Here is a 17,140-nt window from a genome sequence, read left to right as displayed (position 1 = left end):
TCAGAGATTGACAAAGTTGCAAATCCCTTCAGCGCCAGCAAGCAAGACAAGAAATTCAGCAGGAAACTTCTCATCAACTTGATTTGTGAGCATGTAAACAAAATTGAACATCTCATTCAGGCATGTCCTATCTTTCTATCAGTTCTTTTTCTTGCCAGATAATATTTCAAACAATAATTCACACGAAAATTGAAAGTTTGATTAAAATTGGAACGATGTGACGGAAAAGTTGGAAGTTTGTGTGTGTAGGAAAGTTTTGATGTAATGGAAAAGTTGAAAGTTTAAAGAAAAAGTTTGTAACTAAACTCGGCCGAAGAGGAGATTCAAATTGCTGGTGCTGCATTCTCACGTTGGGATTTCACTAACACTGACGAATGCAACGGCAACCTTAGACCAACCAGAACAGTAGAGTGGTCATGATTCCAGAGAGAAACACCAAACAGGGCAGAGTCAATTCTGGCTAGAGCCTGAACCCTGAACTGAACCACCAAATGGCGGACAGCCAGGCAGATCAGATTGCACGCCGTGGCCCTTTACTCTCTCAACTCTCAAGTCTCAAAGAGAGAATTGAAATCCCAAATACCGCTTTGGACACGCACAAAAGTATGGATTGCCATTGCCATTGGCCATTGCAGTTGCAGCCTCGAAAGAATACGCAGCTCCTCTACCAAAATCACTGTAGACCTGGAGGAGGAGTAGTACTGCTTCTCTCTAGGCTGCCACACTCTATTGCTTCTGTGCTGTCTTGTTTGAGCGCTGCAAATCTACAGTGTGTTTGTGAGACAGTGTGAGATGCAAACAGAAGAGAAGCTTTGGGGGACACATTTCAAATGCCAATGCAGCAATGCTCAATGCAAACATCATTGCAGCAAAGCACGCGGCTGATGAGAGACCGTCTCGTTTCAAGAAACAAGGACTGCTGATTGTTAATGGCTGCTCAGTTCAATAAAGATTGGTTGTCTTTGTCCTAATAACTGAGCAGACAAGATTATGGCATAATGGCCCTGTGATTAAATGCGGGAGTGGTTGGTGATTGAGCCTTTGATTAGGTTGTGTTTAGTTTCTCTTTTTTTGTTTTAGAAATGTTTAGAGTCCTTTTGTTCTTGGCTTGCTTAAACAAATCTTTGCAGTGTTGTGCTCCCCGATGAACGGGCAGATTCTGCTGCTGCTCGTGCTGTTGGAACTTGGCTGAATTTCGCCTTTTTGTGACAATTCAGTAGGAGTACAATTGATTTTTTTCCCCTGTCGAAGAAAGAATATTATTTGAATTTTCAAGTCATGTGCAAGTGATGCATAGGAGTAGTAGTACAGTACTAGTACATGTTTCAAGGCTTTTTGTACTCCATGTTTAAAAGTTTGCATTTTAGCCCTGTAAACTTGTGCATTAACAGTGTTGGCATGCTTTTGTCAAACCACTAGTAGTGATTTTTGTTTCTCTTTTTTTTTTGTGACAGGTTATTCAACTTCTGAAGAGAAAAGGGAAACGAGGAACAGAGCAGTACAGTGGCACAGGAGAAGAACAGTGGCCAATGGCCAACGGCAAGGGCAGTCTGGTAGTGTTGGTAAGGAGAAAAAAGCCATTCCCATGCTTCTTGTGCAGAAAATGCAGAGCAGGGTATATAAATGTGTGGAACTGTCCTTTTCTTGCTTAGAGATTCAAATTTTGAAGCTACTCCCAATATCTTGCAATTCTGTCAAACTGTACTCCTTAAAAAAACTGCTCTTAAAAATTTCTACAAGGCCAGAAATTACCAATATTGAAAAGTACAAGGCATTAAGGTAAACACTACCACTCCTTCCGTAAAAAAAAACTTCTAAATATGAATATGAATAGACGAGTAAAATGCACCGGTGGTATCACAACTTGCGATGTGGGTGCAATTTAGTCACTCATCTTGCAAATTGCTCAAACAAGTTACTCATCTTGCTTCGATGGTGCAAATGTTACCAAATACATTTTCACACGGATTGTTTGTTTTTAAATTGGAGTCCATATTGACCTAGCATCATGTATTTTTTTACCAATGTGGACAGGATAAGCATTAAAATTACATATTAACACTTATATTTCCATGTATATGCTACTACTCCTGCTTTCAATGAACATTACCATATTATGCTTGGCTATCAATAACAAAATTCATCTTTAATTGAATTTTACTACCGGTAGTACTGCACATTGGATTATTTATGAATCGTGTGACCATGTTTGTAAACAAATTAACATAGCATATAACTTCATTGCGAACACTCCATACGACACATGTTTTATGTGATTTGCACCCACGAAACAAGATGAGTGACTTGTTTGTTTGAGCATTTTACAAAATGGGTGACTAAATTGCACCCACCTCGTGAGTTAAGGTATTAATGGTGCATTTCACTCTGAATAGACACTAAATCAACATTCATACCCAGAAGAGGGTTTATTCTCTTTATTTAATCAACATTCATACCCAGAAGAGGGTTTATTCTCTTTATTTTAGGAAGGAGGGAGTATGTAGCAAGATGCAGATTTGCAGGACAATGGAATGATGAATTGCCAACTAGGGTCAATAACGCCCAGATATCAATTCGCATCCGTAATTCTAAATTTGATCACGCATTCGTTGTGAGTTTGTTAGAAGCATTAACTGAATTATGGTACATCATTTCAATGCAAGCAAATTCTCTACAAAGCTGATCACAGCTAAATTAGAAATCCTCTAGTAGTAGTACAGTACAAAGCGGATGCAGATTTATAGGACAACGGAATGATGAATGACATGTCAGGGTCAATAAAATTCTCATCCGTAATTCAACATCTGATCACGTATTCTTCGTGAGTTTGTTAAAGGCATTAAACTGAATTACGGTAAAGCATTTCAATGCAAGTAATGCCGTTACAAAGCTGGCCAGAGCTGCTACATTAGAAATGCTGAATTTCTCTCTGAACCTGATGGCTTCACAAATCAGCATCCATTGCATACTGATCAACCGAACCAAAGGTTCAACATCTAACACATCAGTAGTTTTCAACATTCTAATGTTGAAAGGATAGTGATACACTAACCATGAAATGGTGAGATCATTAGAAAAAGAGTGACTAGTTAATCAGTACTACTAAAATGTTCAGCACTAGCATGTCAGTGGCAACTGGATCATTACCCTTTCACTACCCTTACAAAATACCTCAGGTGAAGGTTTCCAAAAGATATCCCATCATCAGCTAGCTTCAGTTCTTCAGTGGCAGTTGCTGAGTTGCTGAACCACAGCTTCCATTGTTGGACGCTGGCTCGCCGTCTCGCTTGTGCAAAGTGCAGCAATGGCAGCAAGCTTAGCTGCCTCAGTTCTTGAGAAGACACCATTGAGGTTCTCATCGATCAGGCTATCAAGGTCATTGGCAACTGTGCTGACCTTCAGCTGTGAGACAGCCCTCCTGCCTGTGATGACTTGGAGAACGACGATACCAAATGCGAAAACATCACTCTTCTCAGTGAATCGGCCCGTAGTGGCGTACTCAGGGGCAAGGTATCCCATTGCTGCGCTGGCCTTCAGGGTCGAGAAGACAACATCATCAGCAAGGAGCTTGTGCAGCCCTGGGACCGACAAGCGTGGCGTTAAGTGGTGGTCGAGAAGGATCTTCTCGGCCGATATGTTCTGGTGCACTACTGATGGCTTGTTAGCTTTCTTACTGTGCATGTACTCAACTCCTGCAAATGTGCATCAGATTAAGCATTAGAACACCACCGACACCGACAATACTTGAATGGCCATATCAGTCAGAGGTAAATGAAGATAAAGCTGGAAAAGATAATGCTTGAGTGGGAAATACCTTTTGCAATGCCTCTGATTATGGAAACTCTTGTTGGCCAATCAAGGACATTAGCACCAGAACCCTCCTTAACATCCAGATACTGTGACAAGCAACCATTAACCATGTAATCATAGACAAGGAAGCACTCTCCCCTCCCCCTGGAGCAGCAGAAACCCCTCAAGCCAACAAGGTTCTCATGTCGCAGCACGGTGAGCATCTTGAGGCCACGCAAGAAATCTGACTCTTCTTGCTTGCAGCTTGTCTTGTTGAGACTCTTAACAGCGACAACAGATCCATCTCGTAGAATTCCCTTGTATGTCGCAGCAAAGCCACTTTTACCCAGCAAATTAACCTCAGAAAAGTACTGAGTTGCACATTCAACCTCCTCAAGGTTGAACCTAAAGCTATCACCAACCTCGCCGGATGACCCAACGCCTCCACCAGACAAAGGGTCCCATCCATTCGAGTACTCAACACTGATAAGTGGGGAAGCACTTCTTCGGCAAACTTCCTTCTGTTGGTAATGGTCAGTGCTGAGCCTGCTATCAGAAACCTCCAGTGAGCTGCCAATCTTCTGCTTTTGCCGGCGGTAATATGAGAATGCAAATATTCCGCAGAATGCGGCGCCAATCACCACTGCAACCACACCAACAACAAGCACTCCCACAGATGCATTCGAAGATTTCGAGCAACCAGATCCCTCACAGTGATTGTCCGTATTCGCTGATTGAGGAACTTGCCTTGTCTTGACAGTACCATCTGGGCCAAAAGGCTCGGGTTTACTAGGTTTCAAGCCATCCTCCGATGACAAACAAAGATCAAGCAAACTGAAGCCAACTCCACAAAGACCTTTGTTGTTCACATACTGGAACCCACCATTCAGTCTTCTCAATCCTAGCATCCAGACAACAAGTTACAGTGATAAATATAAACATAGCAAAAGTTTTACTCAAGAAAGGTAATAAAAGGGTATATTACCTGCTGGGACACTCCCAGAAAGGGAATTATTGCGAACATCAAAGACCTCGAGCAATGGAACCTCAGCAATCTTTGAAGGGATGGAACCAAAAAGACTGTTGAAGCTCAAATCAAGCCGTGCAAGCTGTGTTAGGTCGCCGAGTGTTGCTGGAATGGCCCCAGTCAGCTGGTTGGACTGAAGTGCAAGAACAGCAAGCTTGTTGAGCTTGCCTAACTGGGGTGGTATGCTGCCTGTCAACTGATTGTAACCCAGCTGCAAAACTGCAAAAAAGAGAAAGAAATGCTACATAAAAAATCTGCACCACATCATATCATACTTTTGATTCTCAATGAGCCATTGCGAAGTCTATGTATCATATTATTGAATCTTTGAAACAGATCTAGTGGCAGAAAATAATATTTGACTCTTTAACAACTAGGGAACAGCAGGCACTGGTACGTAGACTTCCAAAACATGAACAGAAGCATCACATGCTCGACGAAGGCCTAATCAACAAGTATGAGATATATGTGCAGATTCTGAAATCTGAAGGAAGGAGCCAAGGCAGCAGAAGAACAAAATGTCACTTGTTCTTTACTGGATTTATTTACAGAAAAGGCACAAACATTGGACAGAAACAGCCGAGTAGTAAATCAAATCAAAGAAGTTCATAATGCACTGTAAAGTGTTTTGTACCAAGATTCAACCTGAAGTTACCACAAAAATCTAAACCAGAGACAAGTGGGGTTCTAATAAACCAAGCAGCAGTTCAGTCAGGATAAATCAAATCAAAATGGATGAACACGTGACTGTCGCAATGCTCCAAGAGAAGAATCGGAATAGAAACATACAAATCGGATTTGATAACAGATAAACTGCCCCATTTCAAAAATCAACCATTGTACTGATGCTTAATAAATGAACCCAAAACTAAAAGTACCGATTCATGCCAAAATCCCGCCACAAACTGACGAAAAATGGAATACAAAAATGGAGCATTTATATACCAAACCAAGGAGTAGTTGGAACTAGTAGACTACTAGTACATCATTGGTTTTTGAAACCGTGGAAAATGGAAGGCTTCACTGCTCCATTCTCCTAAGCGACATTTTTATGCCAGTTTTATTTGAAAAGCATCACAAGAAACAAGAAGAAGTACCGAACAATCTTTAAGAAAACAAAGAACCATAAATCAAATGCAAACCCCATCTACCCAACAAAAAAAACGAAGGTTCAACCCAAGAAATGCAATCTTGGAGACGAAATAGTACAAGAACTGAAGAACGCAGCATAGAAACCTCACCTTGGAGATTCTCCATGGCGGCAATCTCCACGGGCAGTGGCCCGGTCAGGTGGTTGACGTCGAGGTAAAGGTCGGTGAGCTCCGAGAGGCTCCCAATCTCCCTGGGTATAGCCCCCTTGATGCCGTTGTAGTGGAGGTACAGCCCGGTGAGCCGCCGGAGCCCGGCGATCGCCGGAGGGAGGGTCCCGGAGAGCCCGCGGCCCTGCAGCGAGATGGCCGTCACGCGGCCGCCGCTGTCGCACGTCACGCCGACGAACGAGCCCCCGCAGGGCTCGCCGGAGCGGGCCCACGAGCCCAGCACCCGCCCCGCCGGGTCCAGGCTCTCCTTGAGCGCCATCAGCGCGCGGGCCTCCTCGTCGTTGCGCGATGAGGCGGCGGCAAGAACGGCGAGGAGGAGGAGGAAGATGAGCTGCGCGGAGGAGGCGGCCATTGCAGCAAGCAAGAAAAGCTTGTAGCCTCGAAGTGGGAGAGTGAAGTAGCACTGACCAGGGAGTGGAGTGCTATATTTGAGCAGAGTGGAGTGAAAGATTCATGGCCCCCTTTTAGGCCCCATTTGATTTAAAGGAAATTCATAGAAATTTTAAAGGATTTAATTCCTATAGGAATTTTTCCTATATAGCCCTTTGAATCAAAGGAATGAATCCTATGAAATCCTATAAAATTCCTATGGAATACCTCTTCCCATACAAATTTTGAAGGAAATTTAACATGAGGTTCTACCTCATGTTAAGAATCCTTCGAGTCTTTCTCTCTCCTCAAATTCCTGTGTTTCTCCTCAAATTCCTGTGTTTTTCCTGCGGCTCAATCAAACGGTCATTCCTATGTTTTTCCTGTGTTTTGCAATCCTCTGTTTTACACTTGTATTCCTATCAGAATCCTATGTTTTTCCCATTCTCCCGTTTTTTCATTCCTGTGATTCAAAGGGGGCCTTAATGCAGAAATTTTATAGGATTCAAATTCTATAGGAAATTTTCCTATTTAGCCCTTTGATTCAAAGGATTAAAGCTTTTAAATCCTATGAAATTCCTATGGAATGGCACATTACATGTGGATTTTGGAGGAAATTTAGCAAGAGCTCCAACCTCTTGGAAAATTTCCTTTAAGTCTATCTCTTTCATCCGATTCCTGCGTTTTTCCTGCGCTCCAATCAAACGACAATTCCTATGTTTTTCCTGTGTTTTGCAATCCTCTGTTTTACACTTCAATCCCTGTCAGAATCCTATGTTTTTGCTATTTCTCCGTTTTTTCTACCCTGCTATTCAAAGGGCCCTCAGAGTGGTGTGGGTCAAGCTCAAAAGGCAATGAATGTGAGTGCTTTGGAATGCAGGGCAAATGGGTCATTTCATTATTTTTTTTCTTGGTTTGTTCAATGTTCATTTTGTGGTGAGGGAGAAGAAGCCGTTCCCTACTTCCAAGATTTTTCAATTGTGCTTAGAGCAGGTACAATAGCAGACTATTAGCCAGCTACAAACATATTTTAATGAGATAAAAGATGAGAGAGAAGAGCAGCGGGCTACAGATCTGTAGCCAGCTGCAGCACAGACTCCAAGACACAGTGTGTGTATGACAGGTAAGACCATATATTAATAGTATAGTAAGCATCTATTGTATGAATTGGCTATTAGACTGGCTATAGATGAATTGGAGCTAGTAGTGGGCTATACTATTAAACTTGCTCTTAAGGGTATGTTTAGTTCACGCTAAAATTGGAAGTTTAATTGAAATTAAAACGATGGGTCATTTTGGATTGATGCTAAAATGTGCCCTACCAATTTTTTGGTAGCTTAAATAGTGAATTTAATGGTTTGGTTTGGAGGCAAGTAAATGGTAATGCCCATAGTTAATTTGGCATAATTCTAAAACTTTCTTAACTATAATATAAAATTTGGCTTTCAATTAGTATAATCCAAACTCATTCACTTTAAATACTACCCTACCAAAATATTGGTAGTGCCAAAACATGCCTAAATTTTGGCGCTATCAATACTTTGGTAGGGCACTAAACCAAACAAACCCGATGTGACGGAAAAGTTAGAAGTTTATGTGTGTAGGAAAGTTTTGATGTGATGGAAAAGTTGGAAGTTTAAAGAAAAAGTTGGGAACTAAACCAGGCCTTGCCTAAGGCCTGTTTACTTCGCGAAAAGAAAAATTTTTGGGTGTCACATCGGATGTTTGACTGGCTATTGGAAAGGGTTTTCAGACATGAATGAAAAAAATATTTTTATAACTCGCCTGAAAATCGCGAGATGAATCTTTTAAGACTAATTAATCCGTCATTAGCATATGTGGGGTTACTATAGCACTTATGGCTAATCATGGACTAATTAGGCTCAAAAGATCCCTCTCGTGATTTCCCCTTAACTGTACAATTAGTTTTTTAATCTATATTTAATGCTCCATGCATGTGTCCAAAGATTCGATATGATGTTTTTGGAAAAAAATTAGGAAACTAAACCAGGGATAAATGCAAGTTGGTTGTTTTCTCTTAAAGACAGGTTTAACAACATGAAAATGGCATAACAAGAATAAGCAAGCAAATCAATTTACCTCTCTAAACTTGGAATGAAAATCCGTCTAACAGAAGACTTTGAAACATGGTGTACATGGTTTGCTTGATAGCTTACCAGCCACAACTACAATTTAAATTGTAAAAGTTAATTTAAAGTCCAATCTAAGGTTTCTCTTATTATGGTTTATTTTTCAATATTTACTTTTAAAAACTGCTACTCCTATAAGAACAAGTTTAATAGTGTAGCCAACTATCAGCTCCAAATCATTTATAGTCAATTTAATAGCTAATTCATACAATAGTTACCTATTAATATCTGATCCCACATGCCATACGCACATCGGCTACAAATCTGTAGCCAACTGCTCTTCTCTATCTTCTCTTATCTCCTTAAAATATGTTTATAGCTAGCTTATAGGCTACTATTGTACCTGCTCTAAGAGTATTCTCTCCGTTCCATAAAAAAACCAACTTAGTACTGGATGTGACACATCTGAGTACAATGAATCTGGATATACATTTGTACCGATTCGTTGTACTAGAATATATCACTTCCAGTCCTAGGGTTTTTTGGACAGAGGGAGTACATAGATAAAAATTTTGCTTCATAATTATGGATATTTTTGCTCCTCCAGGCTCTTTGTCGGAAGGAGTCCTGCTTTTGAAGCCCATAATCCCCGGCCTTTTAACAGTAATGGGCCGGTAATTTTGGCCCAGTGGTCTTCCAAATGAGGCCCCACGAAGCCCTCGGCCCCGCTACGCATCGTCTACCTCATCAGTCATCTCCGGCGAAGCCCCACCGGAGATCGGACGGAGCCGGTCTCCATCTAGCCGCCCTCCGTTGATCATCCCGTACATATCTCCACCGATTCTCCCTCGCTTCTGATCTGTTTCTCAGTTGGGTATCTATGCAATCCAATTACCAATCTGATCGTGATGTTGCGTTTGCGAATCTGTGTATTTGTAGGACTCAGCGTACATGTAGTATGCACGGTTTGTTCAGAACACGATAAAAATTCGGTTAGGTAGTACGTACATAACTCGCACTTAGCCGCTAATCCATGTTTACCTGTCTAAATTTGTTCATCTCCACCAATAATTAGACCAATCGTGAAACTATCGAGAGAAAAAAATAATCATCGACATGGAGGAGGAGCAGCAGATCAGCCGGCCAGATCGTCATACTACGTAAGTCCACCTGTCTATATGCAATATTGCTTTGTCCACGCATTAATTTTTCTTGCGAGTTTTATTTTTTGTTTTCTATTACACTACTATTGTTTTGTTTTATCATCAGTTCATCACAATTCACCTGGAGGATTTGCTCAAAATCAGGGGAAAAAAACATAAAAAGGAAAATCTGAAAAAAATAACTTGAAACCAAACAGAAGTAATTATGGGCCTTGCACACGAGGGGATAGTCCAAAGGAAAGTGGGCCCAATTCTGCTAGGCCCAATAGCCATCCTTCCTCACCTCGCTCACCCGCGTTCGCCGGCGACCACGACGAACCAAGCCCTAGTCCCCGCCACGCCACCGTCCGCCGGCCGCCGGCGACGCCCCCACCGCCGGAGGAGGCCAACCCCATCCATCCATCGCCCCTCCACCGACGCGCGGCCGCACGTCCATGAGATCACGGCGGCTCCCCTGTGCGGATGCGGTGTTCCGACCCCGCTTCACCGATGAGGACGCACGAGCGTGCAGCGATTCTCGTGGGCATTTCGCCTCAGGACGCGATCCATCCCCGCCGCCGCTGCTGCCGGCACAGTACGACCACCACCTCTCCCCTTCCACCTCCCTCGATCCTTTCTCTGTTTCTAATTGGTATCTTAGAGAGAGTTTTGTTTTGATAGATAGAATACCTGAAGGAACTAGGAATCTAGGATTGGTTAATTTCGATTAAATCGAATTATTTTAATTACTTGTGGTCATGGCTATTCCCTAATAAGGAGGAGACGAGTTGCGACTGTTGATCTTTGAGGAGAGGAAGAAGGCTTGAGGACCTCCATTTGATAGAAAATCGAAGCCCCGATCTTACAGATTTTTGACCTTCTGGTCTGCTCCGAGATTCATGCAACATGATCACCTCCTGCTCTGGTGAGCTCGTTGATCTCCGGCGACGATGGTGGTGGGCAGAGGGGGAACAGGGGGGAGGTTCCTGAGTTTAGAGGTAGGCCGGAGTGGACAAGGCATCTACTGGTCGAGTGGTTAGGTTGTGGGGGCACCTCGCCGTTGTGCTTTCCAGCGGCGGCGTGCTGGGCCGGTGGCAGAGGAGGAGGCAGGCGATCCGCAGAATGGCGGCAGGACTGAGGGAGGGAGGAACAAGGGGTTAGGGCTGGTTGCATGAATCTCAAAACGATCCAACGTGTCCACAATTCACAAGATTTTTGGGGTTGTCTTCTGTCAAGTGTCAAATAGGTTATCTCATAAAAATATGCATTTCCATGAATCATAGTTATATATATATTTCTGGGTCTATTAACCTGCATTGTACAACGAAGTATTGATTTCATAAGATGAATTGTTTGTACTCACTGATCTTGTTCACTGCAGGTGTGAGGATCATGTGGGAGGTACCTCTGGTCTTGCAGATGTTTCATCCTTAGGGGACTTTCCTGGTGCTACAACATTGAAAGAATCAACCGCTTCCAGTCCCACTTCCTCCCTACAGGCAGTACCAGATGACACCATTGATGCTCCGCAGTCAGGGCACTGCCTTTCCTCATCCCTTGGCTCAATCATTTGGGTTCAGAAACCTCCTCATGGCCGACCTGGCGTATACCACATTAGAAAGGATCGTTTGGGGTCTTTCCATACGTATCCTGATCTGGGTGGTCCATTTCAGAGCTTGAATGAAGCTGAAGATGTTATCAGTAGCCATATTAACAAGCTGTATCCACCAGTTAAGTAAGGTTCCTACACTCTGTTGTAGCTTGCAACTACTCCATTTATTTCCCATGTGTTTGGTATGATATTCAGGGCATGAGTCATGAACAGAATTGTGGGCTGTAACTTGTAATTTAAAGTAGCTGATAGTGACGAGATCAGTTGAGCAAACGAGCAGTTTTAGGTAACTTTGTATATATGGGGGCATGGAGTTGTTAAGCACAAAATGACTGCAAACCATAAGATAACACGAAGTTCACAAATAAGCTACATTTCACTAGTTTTTACCTAGGAATTTTCAATTTCATTTGCAGCGTTTACAATTATATTGCTGCTCAGCTAGCTTTAATGTGTCAGAGGTAAACACGAGTGATCACACAGAACTTAGTCTAATCGCAGGTAAAAATAGGACGGAAAAACCAGGATGAGTTTAGGATCTAAACCTTGAAACTATGATACTTTCTATAGATTGATAAACTACAAGACGATAGCCATGCCCTTATATATCTAGAAACAAGCAAATTCAGTTACGCATGCCTTTTGAATTATGCATTTTCGTGCTTCTTTGATAACTGCAAAAAACCATACTACTGTTTTAGTTTGAACTAATATGAGTGCTAAATTTCAATTTGACAACATTTACTCAAACTTTTCTTATCCTGAAACTCTTAACTTATTGGAATGTAATCTCTATAACAAACTTCTTACCAGTGCCTTTGCAACCCCTGCATTGTACTATCTACATTCTGCCTTATACTAATGGTATGGACTGATCTGATTTGAGTTAGGTTCGAGGAACGAGCTGGGGAATCTTACGTGGACATGATTATAAGGAAAGCACTTTATTGGCCTGATGGCACTAGGAAGAAATGTTCCAAAGCAGAAGCATTTCAGAATGTCAATAATAATATGAATCAACTGGCTAAGGTGATATTAGACATGTATAACGATGACCACAATCTTTTGGAGGTTTGTTATCGCCCTCGTTGTCTGTCTCATTCTTTCTGCACTGTGATGATGTCTAATTGATTCCACACTTTCTGATCTTATTGTATTTCTTATTGCAGGATCTTGCTTTTGAGCTCAAAGGTGTCATTAACTATGAACCAATTATTGAAAGTCGTAGGTGGTTTGATCATATTAATTTCACTGCGACTACTAAAGGACTAAATGGGTTGGACAGTGACCATCTATTTTTCGCTGAAGCGATGTCTTTGAAAGGAGAAAAAGATTATGTGGTCACTTGCTGCTCTTTGATAAGTTCTGATGACAATGGTAAGCTATACCCATCTTAACTTTTATAGACTTGGATTCATACTTCATAATTTGTATATACTCATGCACCTGGGAGACTTCATAATTTGTATATACTCATGCACCTGGGAGAAGCATCGGTTTTGCATGTCTAGTTAATCTGTTTTTCATCGGTTCTTGCATTTTTTTTCCTTTTTACCTTCATTAGCTCAACTAGAATTTATGATATTTACATATAATTGGTGCTTAACTGATTGTGTGTCTGTCATTTCACGAACAACCTATTTCTTTCTCAGGTAACTGCTATACCTGCAAGATTGGGAATAAAAGTATGAAGCACCCAAGTGATGTCAATTCATATGTTGGTGGTCACTGTTATATCAAAGGAATATATGACACTATAGTGTCGAGTGACTCTGAAGAGGTCTGATGATCTATCTTTTCCCCCATTTAGTTTTTGTAAGACATTCATGCATATATTAAGATTCATTATTACAATGTTAGTGACACATTTTTCTGCCCTTGGATTGACAGGATGAGGATGCAGAGGAGCAGAGGCTAAGAAAAATGTATCAGGTATGTGACATGCTTCAGACCGAACGTTATTATGCATGCAGTATGGTGTCTTTTTTTTTTCTCTCTCAATTGGTAATTGCTCTCGTGTTTTTCTTAGGGTCTTGATGATCCAGGTGTATGTGAAGAGCTCTTTGATTGAGATCATGTCAGTTGCAACTGTAACGGATTTATAATTAGCATATGTCATGCAACCATGTTGTGGAGCTGTAGTTTTATTTAGTTATCTTTGATCTTGATTATGAATTGTTGGGGTTTCGTTCTCGCGTACTACCTGCGCTCTAACTCTTGTTGCAATCATCACACGTCGACGTCGTGACTTGTGTGTCCTCTCAATTTAAACCGTAATACGTTCCTTAAACCTTGTGCTTTCCATCTAGTCCTGTATATACTGTTTTTTGAGAAGCTTTTGATTGAGAATGAGTCGTGTGTATGCTATATCCGATCGACCACGTTTGACCATTTATCTTTATCTATTATAAAAATTTAAGATGTTTTTGTCTGGGATTTTCGTCCGTCATTGTAAGTCTCGCACGGTTACATTTCGCTCCCTCCGCGTTGCATCCGTATCGGTGTCACACCGTCACGGAGGCAATAGATTAATTTTCAGTAATTTCTCATTGAGCCATGCGGAGGACCTGGTTGGAATCGAACGGCGAGGCACGGGATTATCCAGATTGGTTCTGGCAGGTTCCCGCATAAACTATGGAAAGTGAACCTAAATCAGTCCCATGCATGTTAATATATATCAACTATCCATTTAATATATGTAGAGCAACTATACTAAGATGCCATTTGTTCCATGAATCCATTATGACATGGATGGTGCTTCCAACACCATATCTCTGTTATTATAAAAATTGAAGACATTTTTACCGATATTTTGTTACGTCATCTGTATTGTATTTGAGCCAATTTTTAAGCTCGTTTGCTTTTGAAAATACAGATCTGTGTATGAATTGGATTTTGAGTTCGTTAACTTTTGGAAATACAAAACAAGTCGTATAAGTAATTTCCTTTTAAAAACTTGCATGCTAATTTGAGATGAAAGTCAGATTCTTAATTGCAGCTCATGATTTTCTAAAAAAATATCCAAGCGAATTCCCACAGTGAATTTCATCCTAGCTAAGCCGTATAACAATAATAAGATTAAAATTAGCATTCACCCATTGCAACGCACGGGCATTTTTTCTATTATAAAAATTGAAGATGTTTTTGCCGGTACTTTGGTACGTCATCCGTATTTAACCCGGTTTTTAAGTTCGTTTGCTTTTGGAAATACAGATCCATATCTGAGTCAGTTTTTAAGCTTGCTTGTTTTTGGAAATACAAATAAGTCGTACAAGAAATCTCTTTTAAAAAACTCTGCATGCTAACTTGAGGTAAAAGTTAGACTCCTAATTGGAGCTCATGATTTTTTTAAAAATATATATTCAAGTGAATTCTCACACTGAATTTTATCTTAGCTAAACTGTATAGCAATAATAAAATTAAAATAGCATTTACCCGTTGCAACGCACGGGCATTTTTCTAGTCTTATTAAAAGAACAAATTACATGATTATTATTTATTTTGCTATGAGTTGTTTTATTACTTAATAAAAGAACACTTTAAGTATGATAAACATCTTAAATTTTTCGAATAATTATTAAATATAATCAAAAGTCAAACATGTTATCTATTAGGAAATGGAGTATATTACTACTTGTAAGTATATACTCCCTCCGTCCCTAAATATTTAATGCTGTTGACTTTTTTAAATATATTTGACCGTTCGTCTTATTCAAAAAATTTAAATAATTATTAATTCTTTTCCTATCATTTGATTTATTGCTAAATATACTACTACTACTCAAGTTTTTGAATTATATTCACAAAAGTTTTTGAATAAAATAAATGATTAAATATGTTTAAAATAGTCAACGGCGTCAAATATATTTAGAGACGGAGGAAGTATATGGCTCAAGCCGCTAAACGTAGGTATCTTGTGGGGACAAAATTAGGACGGCCTTTGAATAACAAAAATTAATTTAAGCGGACATAAGATTTGTAGTCAATTTATATACTCCAGTACATCTTCGCTGGGAAAGTGCGTGTTCTGAGCAAACTGTACGTACCATGTGCACGTCGATTCCGATTACAAAACAGATTTGCAAATGCCTTTGATTTGTTTTTTGCGAGGCCTTATTTGTTTTAGCGAAGTCGACGATTGGAGTCATATAACTGCGAAGCGTACTGTTTGGAGTCCTATAATTACAATTTTCTCATATAAATCGCCCCCAATCCCGGCCCGTGCCCGCTTAAACTAATTTTTTAACGAAATACACCGTCTTAATTTGTGTCTCCTCCAGGCTCCAGCTGCTAAAACGGCTCGAGCCCGGATCACCAGAGTATCAACTTATCATGGATCACCAGAGCACGGATCTTCATCCTAAGTAAGTCCTCCATCTTCAAACTGCATTTAGTCACGATCTGCAGCCATGCTGCAGCTAGTTAGGTCAATTTAGGCCTAGTTTAGTTATCCAAAAAAATTTCACAAAAACATCACATCGAATCTTTGGACATATACATGTAGCATTAAATATAAATTAAAAGAAAAACTAATTACACAGTTAAGGGGAAAATCGCAAGACGAATCTTTTAAGCCTAATTAGTCCATGATTAGTCATAAGTGCTACAGTAATCCATATGTGCTAATGACGAATTAATTAGGCTCAAAATATTTGTCTCGCGGTTTCCAAGCGAGTTATGAGATTAGTTTTTTCATTTGTGTCAAAAAAAATCCTTCCGATATCCGATTAAACATCTAATGTGACATTCAAAAATTTTATTTTCGCGAACGCCCTTAGCAAATATACTGTAGCAATCAAGCGGCTCAAGCCACATAAGCAACGACCAATTAAAGACCATCGATAGACATCTCTCCCATGTAATTGCAGAGACCATATCGCCGTCATCCTACATAACTCCATCTGATATACTCCTCTGTTTTTTTTTATAATACGTTTTGACTACTATTTTAAATTTGGCTAAGTTTATGTACAGATGTAGTAATATTTATAATACCAAATTAGTTTCATTAAATTAACAATTGAATATATTTTCATAATAAATTTATATTGAGTTAAAAATATTATTATTATTTTCTACAAATTTATTCAAACTTAAAGTAGTTTGACTTTAATCAAAGTCAAAATGTCTTATTATCTAAAACAGAGGGAGTATCGTGCACGCATCTGGCTAGCTTAATTTTTCTAGCGAGTTTTTTTTTTTTTTTGCTATCTTGCAATTCGCCTGGTGAATTGTTCAAGAGTACACTCAAAAACAGAAAAATCAAAATTTTAATTGGATATAATAAAACAACTGAAAACCCAACAGAACTAACGTTGTTTTTTTTCTTTTCTGCGATTCAGTCATAAACACTAATGTAGTTTTTTAAGAAAAAGGAGAAACAATTATGGGCCTTACGCATGAGGGGCAATGGTCCATACGCAAAATTTACCATGGGCCGAGCCCAATCCCGGAACGGAGTGTTTCCGGTCCAATAGTTCACTCCTCGTCCTCACCTAGTCACGTGTGGAATTTTTTTTATTTTTTTAAGATCTTTTCATGTTCTAATTTTATTAATAGACTATTTCTAAAAATATTTTCGAAAACTGAATCTTTCGGTAATGCCACCTAAGTGGCTGGTCACACGAGCAGTGGTGGCGTAACAAGAGCGTGGTGTGGTTGTTAATGCGATAGAGTTATTTGATCATGGTAGATTTGAAAATACTTTTAGAAATGGTTATTAATAAAATTAAAACATAAAATGTCTAAAAAATAAAAAAATATCACCTGTGTTGTGTTGGCCACTTCGCCTT

The 17,140-nt window shown here is 40.1% G+C and overlaps 2 protein-coding genes across 2 annotated transcripts; one reads left to right on the top strand and one right to left on the bottom strand.

Moving 5' to 3' along the window:
- Positions 1 to 2,826: 2,826 nt before the first annotated feature.
- On the bottom strand, positions 2,827 to 6,537 carry LOC4340032 (LRR receptor kinase SERK2-like). Its single transcript, XM_015786495.3, has 4 exons — positions 6,058 to 6,537; positions 4,775 to 5,035; positions 3,815 to 4,690; positions 2,827 to 3,692 (listed from the first exon to the last, which is right to left on the bottom strand). The coding sequence occupies exons 1-4, from the start codon at positions 6,485 to 6,487 to the stop codon at positions 3,223 to 3,225; spliced, it is 2,037 nt and encodes a 678-aa protein (XP_015641981.1). The 5' UTR covers positions 6,488 to 6,537; the 3' UTR covers positions 2,827 to 3,222.
- Positions 6,538 to 10,015: 3,478 nt separating this feature from the next.
- Positions 10,016 to 13,720, top strand: LOC4340031 (uncharacterized). The gene is made up of 7 exons (XM_015786506.3): positions 10,016 to 10,331; positions 11,118 to 11,471; positions 12,239 to 12,419; positions 12,518 to 12,725; positions 13,001 to 13,128; positions 13,239 to 13,280; positions 13,378 to 13,720. The coding sequence occupies exons 1-7, from the start codon at positions 10,192 to 10,194 to the stop codon at positions 13,417 to 13,419; spliced, it is 1,095 nt and encodes a 364-aa protein (XP_015641992.1). The 5' UTR covers positions 10,016 to 10,191; the 3' UTR covers positions 13,420 to 13,720.
- The last annotated feature ends 3,420 nt before the right edge of the window (positions 13,721 to 17,140 follow it).

The sequence above is a fragment of the Oryza sativa genome, chromosome 6 (genome assembly GCF_034140825.1).
Source record: "Oryza sativa Japonica Group chromosome 6, ASM3414082v1".
NCBI classification, from domain to species: Eukaryota; Viridiplantae; Streptophyta; class Magnoliopsida; order Poales; family Poaceae; genus Oryza; species Oryza sativa.
This window is presented reverse-complemented; position numbering and strand designations above follow the sequence as displayed.